The sequence below is a fragment of the Lithobates pipiens genome, unplaced genomic scaffold (genome assembly GCF_037356315.1).
Source record: "Lithobates pipiens isolate NorthernLeopardFrog02 unplaced genomic scaffold, aLitPip1_a1.2 Scaffold_13, whole genome shotgun sequence".
Lineage (NCBI taxonomy): Eukaryota > Metazoa > Chordata > Amphibia > Anura > Ranidae > Lithobates > Lithobates pipiens.
The window spans coordinates 424107239-424125667 of NW_027507718.1; the positions used below are offsets into that span (position 1 = coordinate 424107239).

The 18429-nt window shown below is 42.2% G+C and overlaps 1 protein-coding gene across 8 annotated transcripts in view; it reads right to left on the bottom strand.

The window, feature by feature from the left end:
- The window catches only part of TBC1D1 (TBC1 domain family member 1), a 311597-nt gene that overhangs the window by 102729 nt on the left and 190439 nt on the right, over window positions 1–18429 (bottom strand). For 4 of the 8 annotated variants that reach the window (XM_077477646.1, XM_077477644.1, XM_077477650.1 and 1 more), the window contains 2 exons: window positions 3710–3868; window positions 1872–1991 (listed from right to left, as the gene is read on the bottom strand). The exons of 2 other annotated variants lie outside the window; for them this stretch is intronic. In XM_077477646.1, coding sequence (XP_077333772.1) covers window positions 1872–1991; window positions 3710–3868 — 279 coding nt within the window. The remainder of the gene's footprint in view (window positions 1–1871; window positions 1992–3709; window positions 3869–18429) is intronic. 2 more of the 8 variants (XM_077477648.1, XM_077477647.1) reach the window with 2 other exon arrangements.

The following is an 18429-nucleotide window of genomic DNA, read 5'->3' on the forward strand; positions in this document are numbered from 1 at the left end:
TAGTAACCTATTATGTGTCACTTACCTGAAACCAAAGCCTGCAATGTCACTGCTGTCCCCACTAGCAACAAGCATCAATCTTCACCACCCCTCTTCCTTCCGGGGGTGCAAACTCCGGCTCTGTGAATGGCTGGAGTCACGTGACATCACTCCTGCGCATGCATGCAGGAGCCACCAGTCACGGCATGACCCCCATTAGAAAACAGCACAATGTGCCCTTTCTGATGTGTGCATGTGCCGTAGACATCGGCGCTCATCTTTTTTTCTAAATATCTCTTAAACCGTGGCGGTTTAGGAGATATTTCAAGCACATACAGGTAAGCCTTAATATAGGCTTACTTGTAGGTAAAAGTGGTTGTGCAGGGTGTATAACCACTTTAAGGCTCTTTTTGACTTATTGCAATTTTGAACTGGGCTGCTCTGTGTACTCCCCATGAGCTGTGGAGCCTATAATTAAGCTGTAAATAGAGGGGCAACAAAAGGAGCAAAACAGAATTATGTTCTGGCTAAAATACTTTAAAGTATGGATATGTCATTATTAGCAAAAAAAAGGCTTTAGATCCATAATAATAATAATAATAATAATAATAGTCAAACCCTCTGTACATGCCCTGACATCTGAACAAAAATAAAATTTATGGGGAAAAAAAAACATAATATAATTATATACATACACACACACACACACACACACACACAATATTATATATATATATATATATATATATATATATATATATATATATATATATATATATATATATATATATATATATATATATATATATATATATATATATATACACATACATACATACATACATACATACACACACACACCTCATCAGCAAATGAAATATATATACATCTATAGACACACACACACACAATATAAATATATATATATACGGTATATATATATATATATATATACACATACAATAGCAGACTTCATCAGCAAATGAAATCTGGAAATCAAAGTAAACTTGTCATGAAAGAGTGACCACCTCCTTTACAAAGCAGTTGGATGACTTCTGTGCCAACTATAGCTACAGTCAACTTTGAATAAGCAATCCACAATAAAACAGATGAGGAACTCATATTTCCTTACAGCAACACAATACTTGTTCTATGTCAATGACAGTGTCATTAAAGTGGTTATAAAGGTTTAAGGTTTTTACCTTCATGCACTCTATGCAGGTGGTTAAAAAAACCTGTGGGCAGCAGTACCCCCAGGCCCCCTAAAAACATACCTGAGCCACATTTCAATCCAGCGTTGTGCACGAGAGCCTTAACTCTTCCGAGTCTCTCTCCTCATTGGCTGAGACAGCGGCAGTAGCTATTGGCTCCCACTACTGTCAATCACAGCCAGTGAGCTAATGAGGAGAGCGGGGGCATGTGTGAATGGACAAATGGAGCCGTGGCTCAGGAGCCAACCTGCTCCCTCCTGCCTAGGGTTGGCTCAGGAGAGAGGGGCCTGGAGCATCATTGGGGGACACATGAAGAGTAGAATCAGGGCTCCTCTGTGCAAAAATCACTGCACAGGGCAGGTAAATATGACATGTCTGTCATTTTAAAAAGAAAAAAAAAAAACCTTTAATATCACTTTAAATCAGAAACCGCAAAACAACTAGGCAACTAGAATTTTCAGAAAGCAGCAACTACTACATGGATTTTCAGGGATTGGTCAGGTATAAGATATGAACGCCTCCATTGATCCAAGCTCAACCAATGTAACTATGCAATAAGATGTATACCTAAACTCCAGTTATAAAGTGTGAGGTGTGCAACCCTCTGTAGCCTACTCATGTACAGACACCAACAGTATTTCCAGTTTTTCCTTGGTATAGACAGACAGCATAGAGACCTACCGTTCCTTGCCAAAGTTAGAGGTGCTATTTTCTGCCACAGGAGCCAGAAACTTTAGGAAATTTGGCACAGAGGAGGAAGACTGAAGTTTCTTGCGCAGAGAGGAAGAACGGTAGAAAAGGCTGAGAGAATAGTTCAGATGAAGGAAAAGCAAGAAGAAGGAAAAAGAAATGAAAAAAGGATCAGATATGACCAGTTGTAAAATCCAACCCACCCACAGCCCCATTATACCACATCCCAATGAGCGCCCCCCACCCTCCATGTTAGCCAAGGATGCCTGTTTATTACTTCCTATTCTTATTACATAACTGCTTTAAAGAGACCCTATCACCTTCTCATTCAAAAAAAAAAAAAACTTGTGTGCTGTTGGAAGCCGCCATCTTGGACGTGATGTCAGCATCTCCAGCAAACTGGGGCTGTCATTTAAAGGGACACTCTATAGTTTTCCTTTTTGCTCCTCTCTCGTTTACTACAATTAAAGGTTATAGGGAGGCAAAGGGGTGAAGGAGCTGGGTCAGCACAGAGTAATGAGACACACCCAGAAGATGAGAAGGCTACAACAGGCAACAAGCCAAAGGGCTGTGCTAGGCAATTAAAGCTGGCCATATACAGTTTGAATCTCTGGCTGCTTCAACAAGAACCGGTAGAGATTCGAACAGTGTATGGGCAGGCTGAATGTACCAAGTTGATTGATCAACCAACTTGTGTACAACCAGCCTGCTAGACTTGCTTGCAATTATTACTCGCAGCTGCTATAGCCACTAGCGATAATCAATGTTTTTTTTTCCTGGCAGGAACGTCTTGGCAGGAGGGATTCCCCTGTCAGCACAATCTGTGTTGATTGGGGAATCGTGCAAATTTCTTTCCTGCAACCTGAGGTTGCAGGAAAGAAATTTGCACCGTCTATGGCCAGTCTTACTCTCCTGATGTAGTCAAATTTTCTAGCAAGATTAAAGACGATTTAAAGTCAATTAAAAAAAATATTTACAGAAAGGAAAAAACACTGCAAGTAAGCATTTAAAAAACTTGATCTGTCTGCGTTTTTAGCTGAAATGTTCTAAGGGTCACTCTAAGAACTCAGCCTACATGAAGTGAGCCTATAGCAAAAAATTGGAGCATTCACTAAATGAAAAAATGTTTTTTAAATAATAATAATTTAGGATGTAAATTAAAGAGACAAGTACAGGATCACAATGTCCTTTCCCACTTCAGTATTTTTGGGAGGATTTTCAATGGTAGATTTGATCAGTAAGAAAATATATTTTTTTCAGCAACACTGCAAGAATTATTCAATAAAAATGTTTTTTTTTTTTTTTTTTTTTTTTTTTATAAAACACACACACACACACACACACACGCACACTAATCTACCTCCCCATCACGTACTCATTCCCAAACAGTTTTCTTTTTTGTTTAAAGAAAAAAAAAAGGATTTTAGGTGTATTCTTAACTTTGTGCGGCTCTACTGCTCTTGGATAAGCCCCTACTCAAAAAGATAAAAATGACAAAGACTGACCACCGGCTGTGCTACTGCTAATATAACAGACCATCGCAAGATAATTACAGGTTGTTAACATACCAAAAACAGAGAGTGAATGCACCACAAACCACATTTACATGCACGTCAAGGGGTTTTCTTGGGTTTCCCAAAGTTGAACACAAACTTCATACCAAGCCTAAATAATTTCAAGCCATCAATCCTTATCGGTTTCTACCATGTGATATTTTAATACACCTCCAAATACCTGTACAAACCAAGCATACATGCAGAGAGATTTCACATGGAAAAAAAGACTTGTTACATGCAGGACAAAGCAGATGAACACGCATCTCTGCTCACCTCTTCTGTGTGCCCACTGCCAAGGGCTCTCCAACTGAGCTGTGCCTCAGCTTCCTGAGGATTAGGGGGGACGAGGTTGCAGTGGTAGGAGGAGAAGGGACAGCGGCTTGCTCACACGGTGCTGTACTGCTCTCAGGCACGCCTGGGTCTGTGCTGGAACTAGACACCAGCATTCCAGCCAACCAGCGAGGGGAGGGGGGAGAAGACACATTTCAGCAGAGGTAGGAATTACATCGCAGGTGAACAGTTGGAAGTCTTCAAAAGGAAGACCGATTTGTTTGCATGGACAGGATTTTATGCATCCATCTAACATTCACACACATTCTGTCAACAGACCCTCCTTTCCCAACCAACTAAAATAAAAGGCATTATGTATTATACAGGGATTAGTATACAGTACTGCTTAAATGGTACTGGTGTATGGCAGAGAAGAGCGACCTAGGCTCTTGGGCATAGCGTGTTCTTCTACAATATTTTCTGGTTCTCACTATTACCATAGCCTGCAGGTGGTGATCGCAGGAGCTAGGCTAAAGTCACAAGTGGTAGATGCTAGCAGGTCGGGTTCAAGGTGAACCTAGGGGTAGATTTACTAAAGCTGGCGCACTCAGAATCTGGTGCAGTCATGCATGGTAGCCAATCAGCTTCTAACTTCAACTTGTTCAATTAAGCCCTGACAATAAAACCTGGAAGCAGATTGGTTTCTATGCAGACTTGCACCAGATTTTGCACTCTTCAGTTTTAGTACTAGTGTTTCAGTTCAACCAGTAGCGTTTTGATCCTCACCTGTCAATTATAAAGGGAGAGGGAAGGAAATCTGAAATTTTTTTTAATGTAGGGTGGCATGCCAAGCTTGCCATAGGGGCCGGAACATTCTAGATAATGTAAGGGATGGAGAGGTAGAGAGGCTGGCTGTCAGAATGATGCAGTTAGTGTTGGGGAGCAACTAGTTGCCATGATCTTTTGTTGTCTGTAGATTTATACGGAGCACTCTGGCTTCATCCGGCAATCTAGTTTTTAAAGTTTGGTCAGAAATTGTCAGCAATATATAAATTGTAAATTATATTGCCAAACTTTTCCCCAAAAAGAACTGACCTAATACAGGTCTGGCCCAAATATACTTATAAAGCTGGCCACAGATGGAGCAATTTCCTTTTCTGCAAAATCGCTCAATTCCTCCATCAACAGTCGGTATTGATGGGGGAATCCCTCCCACTGAGCCATTGTGTTCATCCAGTGAGAATAGGGATTACTGCTAGTGGCTAAACCAAGATTCGAAACAATCTATGGCCAACACCCTGTACAACCACTTTTGCCTACAGGTACAGTTGTGCTCCCAAGTTTACACACCGTGGCAGAATTTATGATTTCTTGGCTATTTTTCAGAGAATATGAATGAGAACAGAAAAATATTTCTTTCACTCTTTTGGCAGAAGCCATTTATTATCAATCAATTGTGTATACGCTTTTTAAAATCATAATGACAACAGAAACTAACCAAATGACCCTGATCAAAAGTTTATATACCCTGGTGATTTTGGCCTAATAACATCCACTCAAGTTGACACAAAGGGACTTGAATGGCTATTAAAAGGTAACCATCCTTACCTGCGATCTGTTTGCTTATAATTAATGTGTGTATAAAAAGGTCAATGAGTTTCTAGACTCCTGACAGACCCTTGCATCATTCATCCAGTGCTAAACTGACGTTTCTGGATTCTGAGCCATGGGGAAAGCAAAAGAATTGTCAAAGGATATGTGGGAAAAGGTAGTTCAACTGTATAAAACATCAAACATATAAAAAGTTTATCCAAGGAATTGAAAATGCCAATCGGCAGTGTTCAAACTAATCAAGAAGTGGAAAATGAGGGGTTCTGCTGAAACCAAGCCATGGTCAGGTACACCAACTACAATTTTAGCCACAACTGCCAGGAAAATTGTTCAGGATGCAAAGAAAAACCCACAAATAACTTCAGGGGAAATACAGAACTCTCTGAAAACATGTGGTGTGGCCGTTTCAAGATGCACAATAAGGAGGCACTTGAAGAAAGATGGGCTGCATGGTCGAGTTGCCAGAAGAAAGCCATTACTATGGAAATGCCACAAAGTATCCCACTTACAATACACCAAACAGCACAGAGACAAGCCTCAAACCTTCTGGCACAAAGTCATTTGGAGTGATGAGACCAAAATTTAGCTTTTTGGCCACAACCATAAACACTACATTTGGAGAGGAGTCAACAAGGCCTACGATGAAAGGTACACCATTTCTACTGTGAAACATGGATGTGGACTGCTGATGTTTTGGGGATGTGTGCTCTACAAAAGGCACAGGAAAGTGGATCAAAATTGATGGCAAGATGAATGCAGTATGTTATGAAAAAATACTGGAGGAACATTTGCATTAATCAGCCAAGAAGCTGCACATGGGACGTACTTGGACACTCCAATATGACAATGATCTAAAACAAAAGGCCAGGTCGACCTCTCATTAGCTACAGCAGAATAAAGTGAAGGTTCTTGAGTGGCCATCTCAGTCTCTTTACCTCAATATCATTGAGCTACTCTAGGGAGATCTCAAACGTGCAGTTCATGCAAGACAGCCCAAAAATTTACAGGAACTGGACGCTTTTTGCCAAGAGGAATGGGCAGCTTTACCATCTAAGAAGATAAAGAGCCTCATCCACAAATACCACAAAAGATTTCAAGCTGTCATTGATGTTAAAGGGGGCAATACACGGTATTAAGAACTAGGGAACATAAACTTTTGATCAGGGTCATTTGGGTAGTTTCTGTTGTCATTATGATTTAAAAAAGAGTAAACACAGTTGATTGATGATAAATTGCTTCAGCAAAACACTAACAATGAGTGAAAGAAAAGTTTTTGTGTTATTCATATTCTCTGAAAAATGGCCAAGAAATCATAAATTCTGCCAGGGTATGTAAACTTATGAGCACAACTGTAAGCCTATATTAAGGCTTACATGTAGGTGCTTGCTATATCTCCTAAAGCTCCATGGCTTAGGAGAGGGCTGAGACCTGAGCGCCAATGACATTCGGCGCATGCGCACTTTAGAAAGGGCACATCGTGCCGTTTCTAATAGGGGTCTAATAGGGGTCACGCTGTGACTGGTGGCTCCCACGCGCATGCGTAGGGAGTGACGTCCCGCGACTCCGGCCAGTCACAGAGCCGGAGTTCGCGGCCCCGGAAGGAAGAGGGGGGAAGATGCACACTCCCTGCTAGTGGGGACAATGGTGACATTGCAGGCTTCAGTTTCAGGTAAGCGACACATAATGGGCTACGATGCATGCTTTACCTTTGCAGGGAAAGAAAGAGGTAGTAAGGCTGGCCATACAATGAGCAATCTTCTTTCCTTCGACCACAGGTTGAAGGAAAGAAGAAGAAAAAAAAAAAAAAATCGCCTGATTCACCCATTAACACCTTCAGTGTTGATGGGGGAATCCCTCCTACTGCACTATTGTATTCTGACAGAAGGTTTCCCCGCCATCAGAATACAATGATTACTGCTGCCTGCTATAGCCTGTGCCAGTCATTTTATGAGGAACCCCCCCCCCGGCAGGCTGATTGACTTCAGTACAATCAATAGATCAACTTCAGTACAACCAACTTGCCCAAAGATAAAAGTAAATTCATCGGGTTCTTGCTGAACCCCCTGAATTTCAATCTGTCTACAGCCGGCTTTAATGTGTCGGCTTTAATCCCATATATGCACACATCCATCTGACTGTAGATGCTGTGTGGTGTATGTGGCATGTTTACTTTCCTCCGATTGCATCCCATTACTTGAAGACATGTCTGTTTAGGGTCAATGGAAAATGCACAATCTGTACACAAAGGTAAGCTCCATCATGAAAGAACAGATCTATCCAACTACAAGCAGAACTAAAATGGTTTTTAGTTTTTCAAGAAAGAATTTCATTTTCACACTTCGCTACAGCCATTTCAGACAGCTTCTATGGATAAAAACCTTCTAGCCACACTGTTAAATTGAGCCCACAAACATACAAAAGTTGTACTGTATAGGATCACAACTGATCCCAAACATTTATGCAGAGACAGCTTCGCAAAATGACGTGTCCAATGTACACAGGGAGTGTCAATATTGTTCTGACTTTTCTGTTAATAATAAAAGAGACATCAGACCCTGGGCAGTGAAGTGGATGTATAGTGAGGGAAAAAGTATTAGATCCCATACTGATTTTGTACATTTGCCCACTGACAAAGAAATGATCAGTCTATAATCTTTAATGGTAGGTTTATTTTTAACAGTGAGAGACAGAATAATAAAAATATTCAGAAAAATGCATTTCAAAAAAGTTATAAAATCAATTTGCATTTTAACGAGTAAAATAAGTATTTGATCCCCTATCATCCTATCGTGTCTTCTATACAAATAACAAACAGATTGTTACCTGTATAAAAGGCATATTTCCACAGAAGCAATCAGATTCCAATCTCTCCACCATGGCCAAGACCAAAGAGCTGTCCAAGGATGTCAGGGACAAGATTGTAGACCTACATAAGGCTGGAATGGGCTACAAGACCCAATCGTCAAGCAGCATGGTAAGAGGGTGACAACAGTTAGTGCGACTATTCACAAATGGAAGAAACACAAAATAACTCTCAATCTCCCTTCGGTTTGGGGCTCCACGCAAGACCTCACCATGTGAAGTTTCAATGACCATGAGAGTGGTAAAGAATCAGTCCAGAACTACACAGGATAATTTTGTCAATGATCTCAAGGCAGCTGGGACCATCGTCACCAATGGATGAGAACCTCCTTCCCTAAGCCAGGGCATTGAAAATGGATTGTGGATGGGTAACTCCAGACCTTAATCCCATGGAAAATATGTGGAGGGAGCTGAAGGTTCCAGTTACCAGATGTCAGCCTTGAAACCTTAAAGCGGGAGTCCCACGCTTTTTTTTTTTTTTTTTTTTTTTTTTAAAGTCAGCCGCTACAAATACTGCAGCTTCTGAATTCTAAAATAAGGACACTCACCTGTCCCAGGGTCCAGCGATGTCGGCACCCAAGGCCGAACCATCCCTCGGTCCTTGGGTGCTGCTGCCACCATCTTCGGTAAGGGAATCAGGAAACTAAGCCTTGCAGCTTCCCTTCCTGGTTCCCTAATGCGCATGCGGGAGTCACGCAGCGCAAGCCGAATGTTACCTGCTGTCTCTGGGACCCGTGTGTGTCCCAGCAGACAGCATGGGGGGACGGGAGCCCGGAAGTGGGTGCAAATACCTGTCTTAGACAGGTATCTGCACCCCCCTCCCCCCCCCCCCCCGAAAGGTGCCAAAAGTGACACCGAGAGGGGCGGGGGTGGAAGGGTTTCCGAAAAGCAGAGGTTCAATTTTTGTGTGAATCTCTCTCTGCTTTAATGACTTGGAGAAGATTTGTATGGAAGAGTGGGACAAAATCCCTCCTGAGGTGTGTGCAAAACTGGTAGCAAACTACAAGAAACATAATACCTCTGATTGCCAACAAGGATTTTGCCACCAAGTACCAAGTCATGTTTTGAAAAGGGGTCAAATACTTATTTCACTCATTAAAATACAATTCAATTAATACGTTTTTCTGAAATGTGTTTTTCTGGATATTTTAGTTGTTACTCTGGTCTCTCACTGTTAAAAATAAACCTACCATTAAAATTATAGACTGATCATTTCTTTGTCAGCAAGCAAACAAAATCAGCAGGGGATCAAATAATTTTTTCCCCTCACTGTATGTCCTCAAAAGCAGCATCTAACTGTATAAACTGAGGTATATTTCATTGCCCCACAAAATTTACTCTACCAAAGAATAAAAAACCCTTTTAAATGTAAAAGAAGGGATTTTATCACCATTCTACTGCTAGATTGCCAAATTATTTCATGATACTGTGAATGCAACAAGAGGGATGAAAAGACCCCAAGCTGGTAACACTCCAAACGTCAAGGTGCAACTTGATTTACTAAAACTGGTGCAAAATGTGGTGCAGTCCTGCATAGAAACCAATCAGCTTCCAGGTTTTTTGGGTCAAAGCTTAACTACAAGCTGAAGTTAGAAACCGATTGGCTATCATGCACAGCTGCACCAGATTGTGCACTCTCCAGTTTTAGTAAAATCAATCCCTACGTTTTAGCAAAGATCAAATCCACGTAAGAGTGGATATAAACCAAAAATGTGCCCTATTGTTGATTATACCACTTATGCATACGATATAAACTTGACATGAGGAAACAGTACTGGACTATTGAGGCTGGATTCACACTGGTATCACACGACAGTCTTACCACTTTGGATCTTTGCCCTGCAAGTTGAAGTCCAACATGCTTCCGAATTAAACGAACAAGGATCCGACTTTGATCTGACAATACTAGGCACCATGTCTGGTATGAATCTTTAGGGGGGAACTGCATGCAAAATGTAAAAAAAATAAAAATAAAAAAGGCGTGGGTGTCCTCCCCAAAATCCATACCAGACCCTTAATCCAAGCACACAGACTGGCAGGTCAGGGAAGGGGGTGGGGGCAAGCGAGCACTCCCCCTCCCTCCCTCCCTCCTGAACTGTACCAGGCTGCATGCCCTCAACACTGCCAAAGCACCTTGTCCCCATGTTGATTGGGACAAGGGCCTCTTCCCGACAAACCTGGCCATTGGTTGTCAAGGTCTGCAGGCGGAGAGGCTTATTGGAATATGGAAGCCCCCTTTACCCAAGGGAGCCCACAGATCCTGGCCCCCCACCCTATGTGAATGAGTATGGGGTACACTGTACCCCTACCCATTCACCTGGAGAAAAAAAAAAAAAAAGTGTCAAAAATAAAATAGGAATACAGTTTTTCAAATTAATTTATTAAGGCAGTTCAAGCCTCCTCCGCTGATGTCTTCTAGCCCTCTGCGGTTCTTCTCCCTCTGTCCATCTTCGCTATTTTCTCGCTCTTTTGCTGGGTCTTCACCGCTGCCTTCTCCCTCTGTTCTTCCGATGTTGACGCTCTAATGCTGGGTGTGTGGTGTGCCACTACTTATATTGGCAAGGGGCGGGCCTCCGGTGACCCCATCCCATATGACGTCACCATCCCATCATGCCCCGGGTGGTGACATAATAAGGGTGTGGCCTCTGGATGACATCACCCAGTGACCCCGGCTCCATGTCAATATAAGTAGTGGCACACCACGCACTCGCCATTAAAGTGGGAGAGATCATTGAGTCAACATCAGAAGAAGAACAGAGGGAGAAGGCAGCAGAGAAAACCCAGCAAAAGAGCGAGACGATAGCGGAGAAGACCTGGCAGAAGACAGTGGACAGAGGGAGAAGAACAAGAGAGGGCTAATAGATATCAGTGGTGGAGGCAGAAGAGCCAGAAATGGGAGAAGTCGGAAGAGACGCCAGAGCTGCCTTAATAAAGGACTTTAAAAACTTGTGTACTGTGTTTTATTTTTTACACTTTTTTTTTCAGGTGAATGGGCAGGGGTACAATGCAGGGGTAAAAACAAACAAAAAAATACCATCAACAGTTATCCACAGTGTAGTATAATTTTTTTTAAAGACAGGTCATTGAGATCACATGGATGCATCTAACCAGATGCCAAGTATACTTCTCGGGGTCACTTACTGTAATTAAAACACACAGCAGAACTTCCTTTCTATCGTGTGGTTTCTGACATGGTCACACAGTTTAGAGGATTCCTATTGGTCTTACAATGGCTGTCAAGAGAACCTCCCTTTCTAGTGTTTCCGAGTTACATTGAGTAGGTCATAGATTGATTGAAATTTGGCCGGTTCAGCAGGGATTGGTCAACTTTAGATGCATCTATGGGCAGGCTGGTTGTACAGAAGTAAATCTGTCGATTGACTTCTGTGCAACCACACTGTTGGAGTGATTTTGCTATCCTTTTCCTCATGTTGAAGGGCAGCATCTCCCTCACATTTTATTTTTAGAACCCTTTTTCTATTGCTGGTTCCCACAAGTTTACTGGTCATACGCATCTTGCACCACATCAAAGTGATAGCCGTCGGTCAAAAACAGAACAGAATGTGAATGCAGTGAGATCTGTTCTCAACTGTGACCAACGGCTCACTATCAGAATGATTGCAGAAGAAACGGGAATTACAACTTCAAATTCAACTGTTCAAGAATTTGTGACTCAGGATTTGAACAGGAGAAATCCACACTACTAAAATGGTGTCTGTTGGAAGGCAACATGTTATTTCATAATACAAGAGGTGTTTGAAATATGAACTATGGCTATAACAAACCTTAGCATTCTTGGGGGCTGTCTGGAATGTAATAAGTTGCACATCAAAGCTTTATAGCACATCAGATTATTCATCCAAAAGAAGCAAGTCTGCACAAAAGCTTTGCTCCTGATCATCTCATGTGATAACGCTATGCAAGCAAGCTTCAAAAAGAGGGCCATGGCTGTCAGAATGACTGAAAAAGGTGGGTTACAAAGATTAAAGGATCAACGGGCATTGAAGACTGACCCAGGACACAGACATGATACATGGACAATGCTACACCTAGAGGCCAATACAGCAGGACAGACAGTAATATAATATATTGAGGATGACTCCCCCTGTAAATACTTTGATTCAGCAAAAGGTCTAGATGGGCCAGCAATGGGTTTGGGTCTGGATGGTGTATGATTGAACTATAAAAAAGGGCTGACCGAGGCAGAGAGCTCTCTGTTGCCATCCTGAGCCCAGCTGACAAGACCGTGTTTAGGGGACAGCCTTTACGATAAGTACCTTTGATGTTCTTTTGTTATATGCTCTATAGTATTTTCATGTTAGCAACTTCCTATTTTCTTGGGAACTAAATAAGACGTTGTTTTATTAAGCAGTGCGTTTGTTTTCATAGCTAACCTTTTATTATTTGTACTATCAACAGTAACTACCAGAGTTTTATAGACTAGCCAACTATAGGAATAAACAAATTAATACATATATTGAATAAATAGAGGGAATCCATAACCACCCATGGATAATATTTATTTTAGAATTTTTTTCAGTGTCCTAACATCCAAAGAGCCACTACGCAGGCATTGAACGCAATCCCCACTTGAAGACTTCCAGGAATGCCATTAAAAATTGAAAAATTGCTGGGAGCGTTGTGTACACACAATGTACATACTTTAACCACTTGCTTACTGGACACTTAAACACCCTTCCTGCCCAGACCAATTTTCAGCTTTCGGTGCTCTCACAATTTGAATGACAATTACTCAGTCATGCAACACTGTACCCAAATGAATTTTTTGTCCTTTTTTTCCCACAAATAGAGCTTTCTTTTGGTGGTATTTGATCACCTCTGGGGTTTTTATTTTTTGCGCTATAAATGAAAAAAGACCGAAAATTTTGAAAAAAAAACGCATATTTCTTTGTTTCTGTGACAGAATTATGCAAATTATTAATTTTTCTTCATAAATTTTGGCCACAATTTATACTGCTACATATCTTTGGTAAAAATAACCCAAATTAGTGGATATTATTTGGTCTTTGTGAAAGTTAGAGAGTCTACAAGGTGTGGTGCGAATCGCACAAAATTGATCACATCTAATGTACTGGTGGCCTATCTCGCTTCTTGTGACCCGAACAATTCAGGAAAGTACAAACACCCCCCAAATGACCCCTTTTTGGAAAGTAGACATTCCAAGGTATTTAGTAAGAGGCATAGTGAGCTTTTTGATGTTGTCATTTTTTTCCCACAATTCTTTGCAAAATTAAGATTTTTCATTTTTTTTTCTCCACAAAATTGTCATTGTAATAGGTTATTTCTCTCACGTGGCATGTGTATACCACAAATAACACCCCCAAAAAATTCTGCTACTCCTCCTGAGTATTACAATACCACATGTGTGTGACTTTTTCACAGCCTGGCCACATAGAGAGGCCCAACATGCAGGTAGCACCATCATGTGTTCTAGGAACATAAATTACACATCTAACTTGTTGACTATTTATTACACTTTTGAAGCACCAGGACAATGACACGTGACACTGATGACAGATGGCACTGATACATGGCAATGATGACACTTATACGTGGTACTGGTGACAGGTGGCACTGATGACAGATGGCACTAATATGTGGCACTGATGACACGTGGCACTTATACGTGGCACTGATGACACGTGGCACTAATACATGGCACTGAAGACACGTGGCACTAATAAGTGGCACTAATACATGGCACTGAAGACACGTGGCACTAATAAGTGGCACTAATACATGGCACTGAAGACACGTGGCACTAATACGTGGCACTAATACATGGCACTGAAGACACGTGGCACTAATACGTGGCACTAATACATGGCACTGAAGACAAATGGCACTAATACATGGCACCGATGACGCGTGACACTGATGACAGATGGCACTGATAAGTGGCATTGATGACACGTGACACTGATAAGTGGCATTGATGACACGTGACACTGACAGGTGGCACTGACGACACGTGGCACTGGGGTGGATGGCACTGGGGGCAGATGGCACTGGGGGCAGATGGCACTGGGGGCAGATGGCATTGGGGGCAGATGGCACTGGGGGCAGATGGCACTGGGGGCAGGTAGCACTGGGGTGGATGGCACTGCTGGGGGCGGATGGCACTGCTGGGGGCGGATGGCACTGCTGGGGAGCGGGTGGCACTGCTGGGGAGCGGGTGGCACTGCTGGGGGGCGGGTGGCACTTTTTATTTAATTTTTTTACTTATTTTTTTTTTTTTTTTTTTTTACTACAGGCAGAACGGCTGCCGCTGCAGCCGTTCATCTCTCCCCTCTCACACTGTCTGTGCGAGGAGGGAGAGCGGCGCTGAGAGATGATCTCATATGTTTACATATGAGATCATCTCCCATTGGACACGCCGATCACGCTGTAAACGGCCGCTGTGATTGGCCGTTTACAGCGATCTGTGTTTGCCTGTCCCCGGGGGACACGGCGAACACAGAACTTCCGCGATGCGTGCCCGCGGCGGCGCGCATTGCGGAAGTAAACATCAGGACGTCCAGGGACGACCACCTGGACGAACGCGCCTGCTCTACGGCCGTCATTCGGCCATAGGGCGGGCGCGAGGTGGTTAAAGGCCCCTTTCACACTGGGGCAGGGGTGGCATCAGCGGTAAAACAATTCTATTTTAGCCCCTGCTAGAGGCCGAAAAAGGTTAAAACCACTCACAAAAGCACCGCTGCAGCAGCGCTATACCGGCAGTATACCCGCGCTGCCCCATTGATTTCAATGGGCAGGAGCGGTGAAGGAGCGATGTATACACCGCTCCAAAGATGGACTTTTTTTAGCGTCCTGCCAGCGCACCATTCCAGTGTGAAAGCCCTCACTGCTTTCACATTGGAGAGAGACAGCAGCAGCTGTTTCAGGGCACTTTGCAGGCGCCATTTTTAGCGCTGTAGCTCCTGCAAAGCGCCCCAGTGTGAAAGGGGCTTTTTGGAGACGGACAATGTTCAAAAGGTAACATTTTTTTAAATAAAATAATTTTTTAAATATAAATTTTCATTACTTTCTGGACACACCTTGTATATCAAGTGTAAATTGTGCTTGTTAGGTTATACCTGCCCCCTCCAGCCAATGTACATTCACTGCATATTATTAGATCTCATGTGGACACATGTGCTGTTGACAGGGTCTTGCTTATGGGAGACTTAATTTGATACTCTCCTCTGTCATGGATAGACTTCAACCCTCCCCCTGCTATAGTTCTGGAGATGAAAGAATCCCACCAACTAAGGCCTACACCTACCACTCTGCTTCCCACAAAACTTTTTCTAGGATTAACCTAGTCTATTCTACTCCTCCTATACTCCCAACTGTTACTTCTATTGAGGTTTTACCCCATGGCATATTGGATCATGCTCCTCTTCTGCCAGAGCTCAAATCTCTACCTGACCCCAGGATAAGCTTTGGAGGTTCTCTAGATTTTGGATCTCAGGCACAAGAATTGACCTCCATGTCTAGTTCTCTCTACATCACTACTAGCCCGCTAATGTTGGTATCGCAGAACCACTTGTAAGTTTGGGACGCTTTAAAAGCATTCATAAGTGGTCAATATGCCACTAATATTAGAACAGCTAGACAAAAGTAAAGAAAGAAAATCTGGATAGTATTGAGACCCAGGTTGCCAGACTTGATTTTGCTTGCGCTGCCTCCTTTTAACAGGATACTTGCAAAGCCCTCCTGACCTCCTTACTGGATGTCTTTTAAATCTGCATAGAACTTACAAGAAAGGCTCTTCATCAAACACAATGTATATATGAACAAAGAGAACAATTGTGGTAGATTGCTTGCTTGGCTGTCTGAAAGAATAGTCAGCTGCCAAATCTGTTCCTAGGATCTATGGTCCTCGTGGTCACATTTAAAATTGCCTTAGCATGCCTCTTTATTACAATCTCTATGCCTCTACTGTAAACTATACACTTAGTGACCTAGATGGCTTCTCCGAATTGTATTTTGTAAGGTTTACACAAAATATGCACTTCGATAGTTTAGAGGATACTTGAACGGTGGCAGAACTTGCCATTTTATGGTACATTGTACACAAGAAAAAAAAAATGTAAAAAATAAAAGAAAGACAGAGGAAAGGTCGACTAGTAAAAAGGCAGGCATATTTTTTTCCACTTTACTGCAATTTGTATTCGAGCATGCACGAGTGTCCCCATAGCAAGCGACTGAGGGGGGGCGGGGGGGTGGTTTTAAAAACAGAGAAACCTGAGCTCCTAATATTACTTTAATGTCTGTAGGCAGCTTTACAAATTAGATCTTGCTCAGCAACAAAAATTCATGGGTTAAACATCAAATCTGTTCTTACGCCCACCTACTCCTTGTAGAAGAAAACACACAAGACACAAAGAACATTGCAGATTTACAGCTCGCGATGATAAAGACGGTCTGCAGCTTTCTGGTGAAATGCCCATTACTTTTAAACTAGTGGTAAATGGTGAAAGGCCCAGTTTCCCAAATTCAAACCAAAAATGGTATATATTGCAGCTTACCAAGCCTTAGATGTGATGGCTGCATTCATTTTTTTTACTTTTTCACCTGGTAATCTGGCCAATAATACACCTCCGGTATTCGAATGCCCCCACTCTGGATGAAGGAGTACAGGGGGCAGAGAGCAGCATTATTAATTATAGCATTGTTGCTTTTGGGTTTAAGGGGACCAATGTTATTTGGCACTAGGTCCTGTTTCTGACAATTAGGTCTAGGACCTGGTTCTGACTGGAAGCTCCGCCATTCCCTAAACACACCACTTAAAGCGAAAATAAATCCTGAGCCTTTACATCCAAGGAAGTTGTCAGCTTGGCCTCGGTTTGGTTTGTAGTTGCCATGGTGCTGCAAATGTGATTAGCTAAGACACCAGCCATTTGATGGCTTGACAGTCTGGTTAAGAGCTAGCATAAGCACACTAATAACTGACATTTTTCATTCACAGTATGCCTTAAGACCCCCTTCACACTGGAGGGGTTTTTCAGGCGCTTTAGCACTAAAAATAGTGACCTGTAAAGTGCCTGAAAAATGGCTCTACTTCAGTTCCAGTGTGAAAGCCCAAGTGCTTTACACCGTGGGGCTGCGCTGGCAGAATGACAAAAAAAAAAAAGTCCTGTAAGCAGCACTTAACGGAGGTTGCATATGATGGGCACAAAGGCTGCATATGATGGGCGCACAGTAGCTGCAATTTAGGTTTGATTTTTTTCAGAATTTCTCAGTTTGTTTGCGCCCCCCAAAAAATTCTGTGCCCCAGCCACCACTGGTGGGGAGAAATCTGCCTGTGCTTGAATGACCTCCATGACTCTAAGACCTGCCATGATCTTTGACCAACAATAGCAATACTTACATCTTTCTTCTGATCTTTAAAGCTGCATTCACACCTGAGCATTTCAAAGTCGCGCGTTACCGTGTTTTACTGCGATTTTGTACAGGTCATCAATGTAAAAAAAAAAAAAAAAAAGGCTGTAATCTGTCCCAAAGAAGTTCATGTTCTTTTTTTGAGCTTAGGACGTTTTGCTTCAGGTGACAAAATGCTCAAATGTGAGCAGGTGCCATTGAAATAAATGGGATTTTGCTTGTTAGGTGTTTTTCAGGCATTTTTTCGGTCGTTTTACGAGCTGAAAACGATCAGGTGTGAATACGGCCTAAACTTTCTCGATAGAAGATCAGCTTTACTTAAATAGAGACTTTTGAACATCTAGGAGAACTTTTTCTAGCACTATCTGACTGCCAAAGGTTCCCGATTGCCCAGATGCTGAAAAAGAGCGGCCCCACATATGTTCACAAGCAGCCATATCACCAACCTATCACAGAAGCAACGCACTCTACAACTAAATCATTTCACTAAATCAAGACAACCTCATCACCAAATACAGTAAAATGAAATCTGGTTGCCATGCATTTTTTCCTGCACTTTCCTTACTAAATAAGGCTAGAGTGAAGGCAAAGTACACCATTCAACTAATCAAGTCTGTCCATCTATCTCTCTCCATGGTAGATTAAAAACAAGGACAATTATGGAATCTCGAAGCTGGAATCTCTCACAAATGTTTCAAGTGTTCCTTTGCTCCAGCACCTGGGCATTGGGCCATGTCACTGAAAGCATCAGAATAATTCTGTTAATTTAGAAATTTAGCTTAAAAAATAAATAAAAATATATTAAAATGAAAAAAAAAAAAAAAAAAAAAAAGAAGAAGATGGAAATCAAAAATTCATAGAAT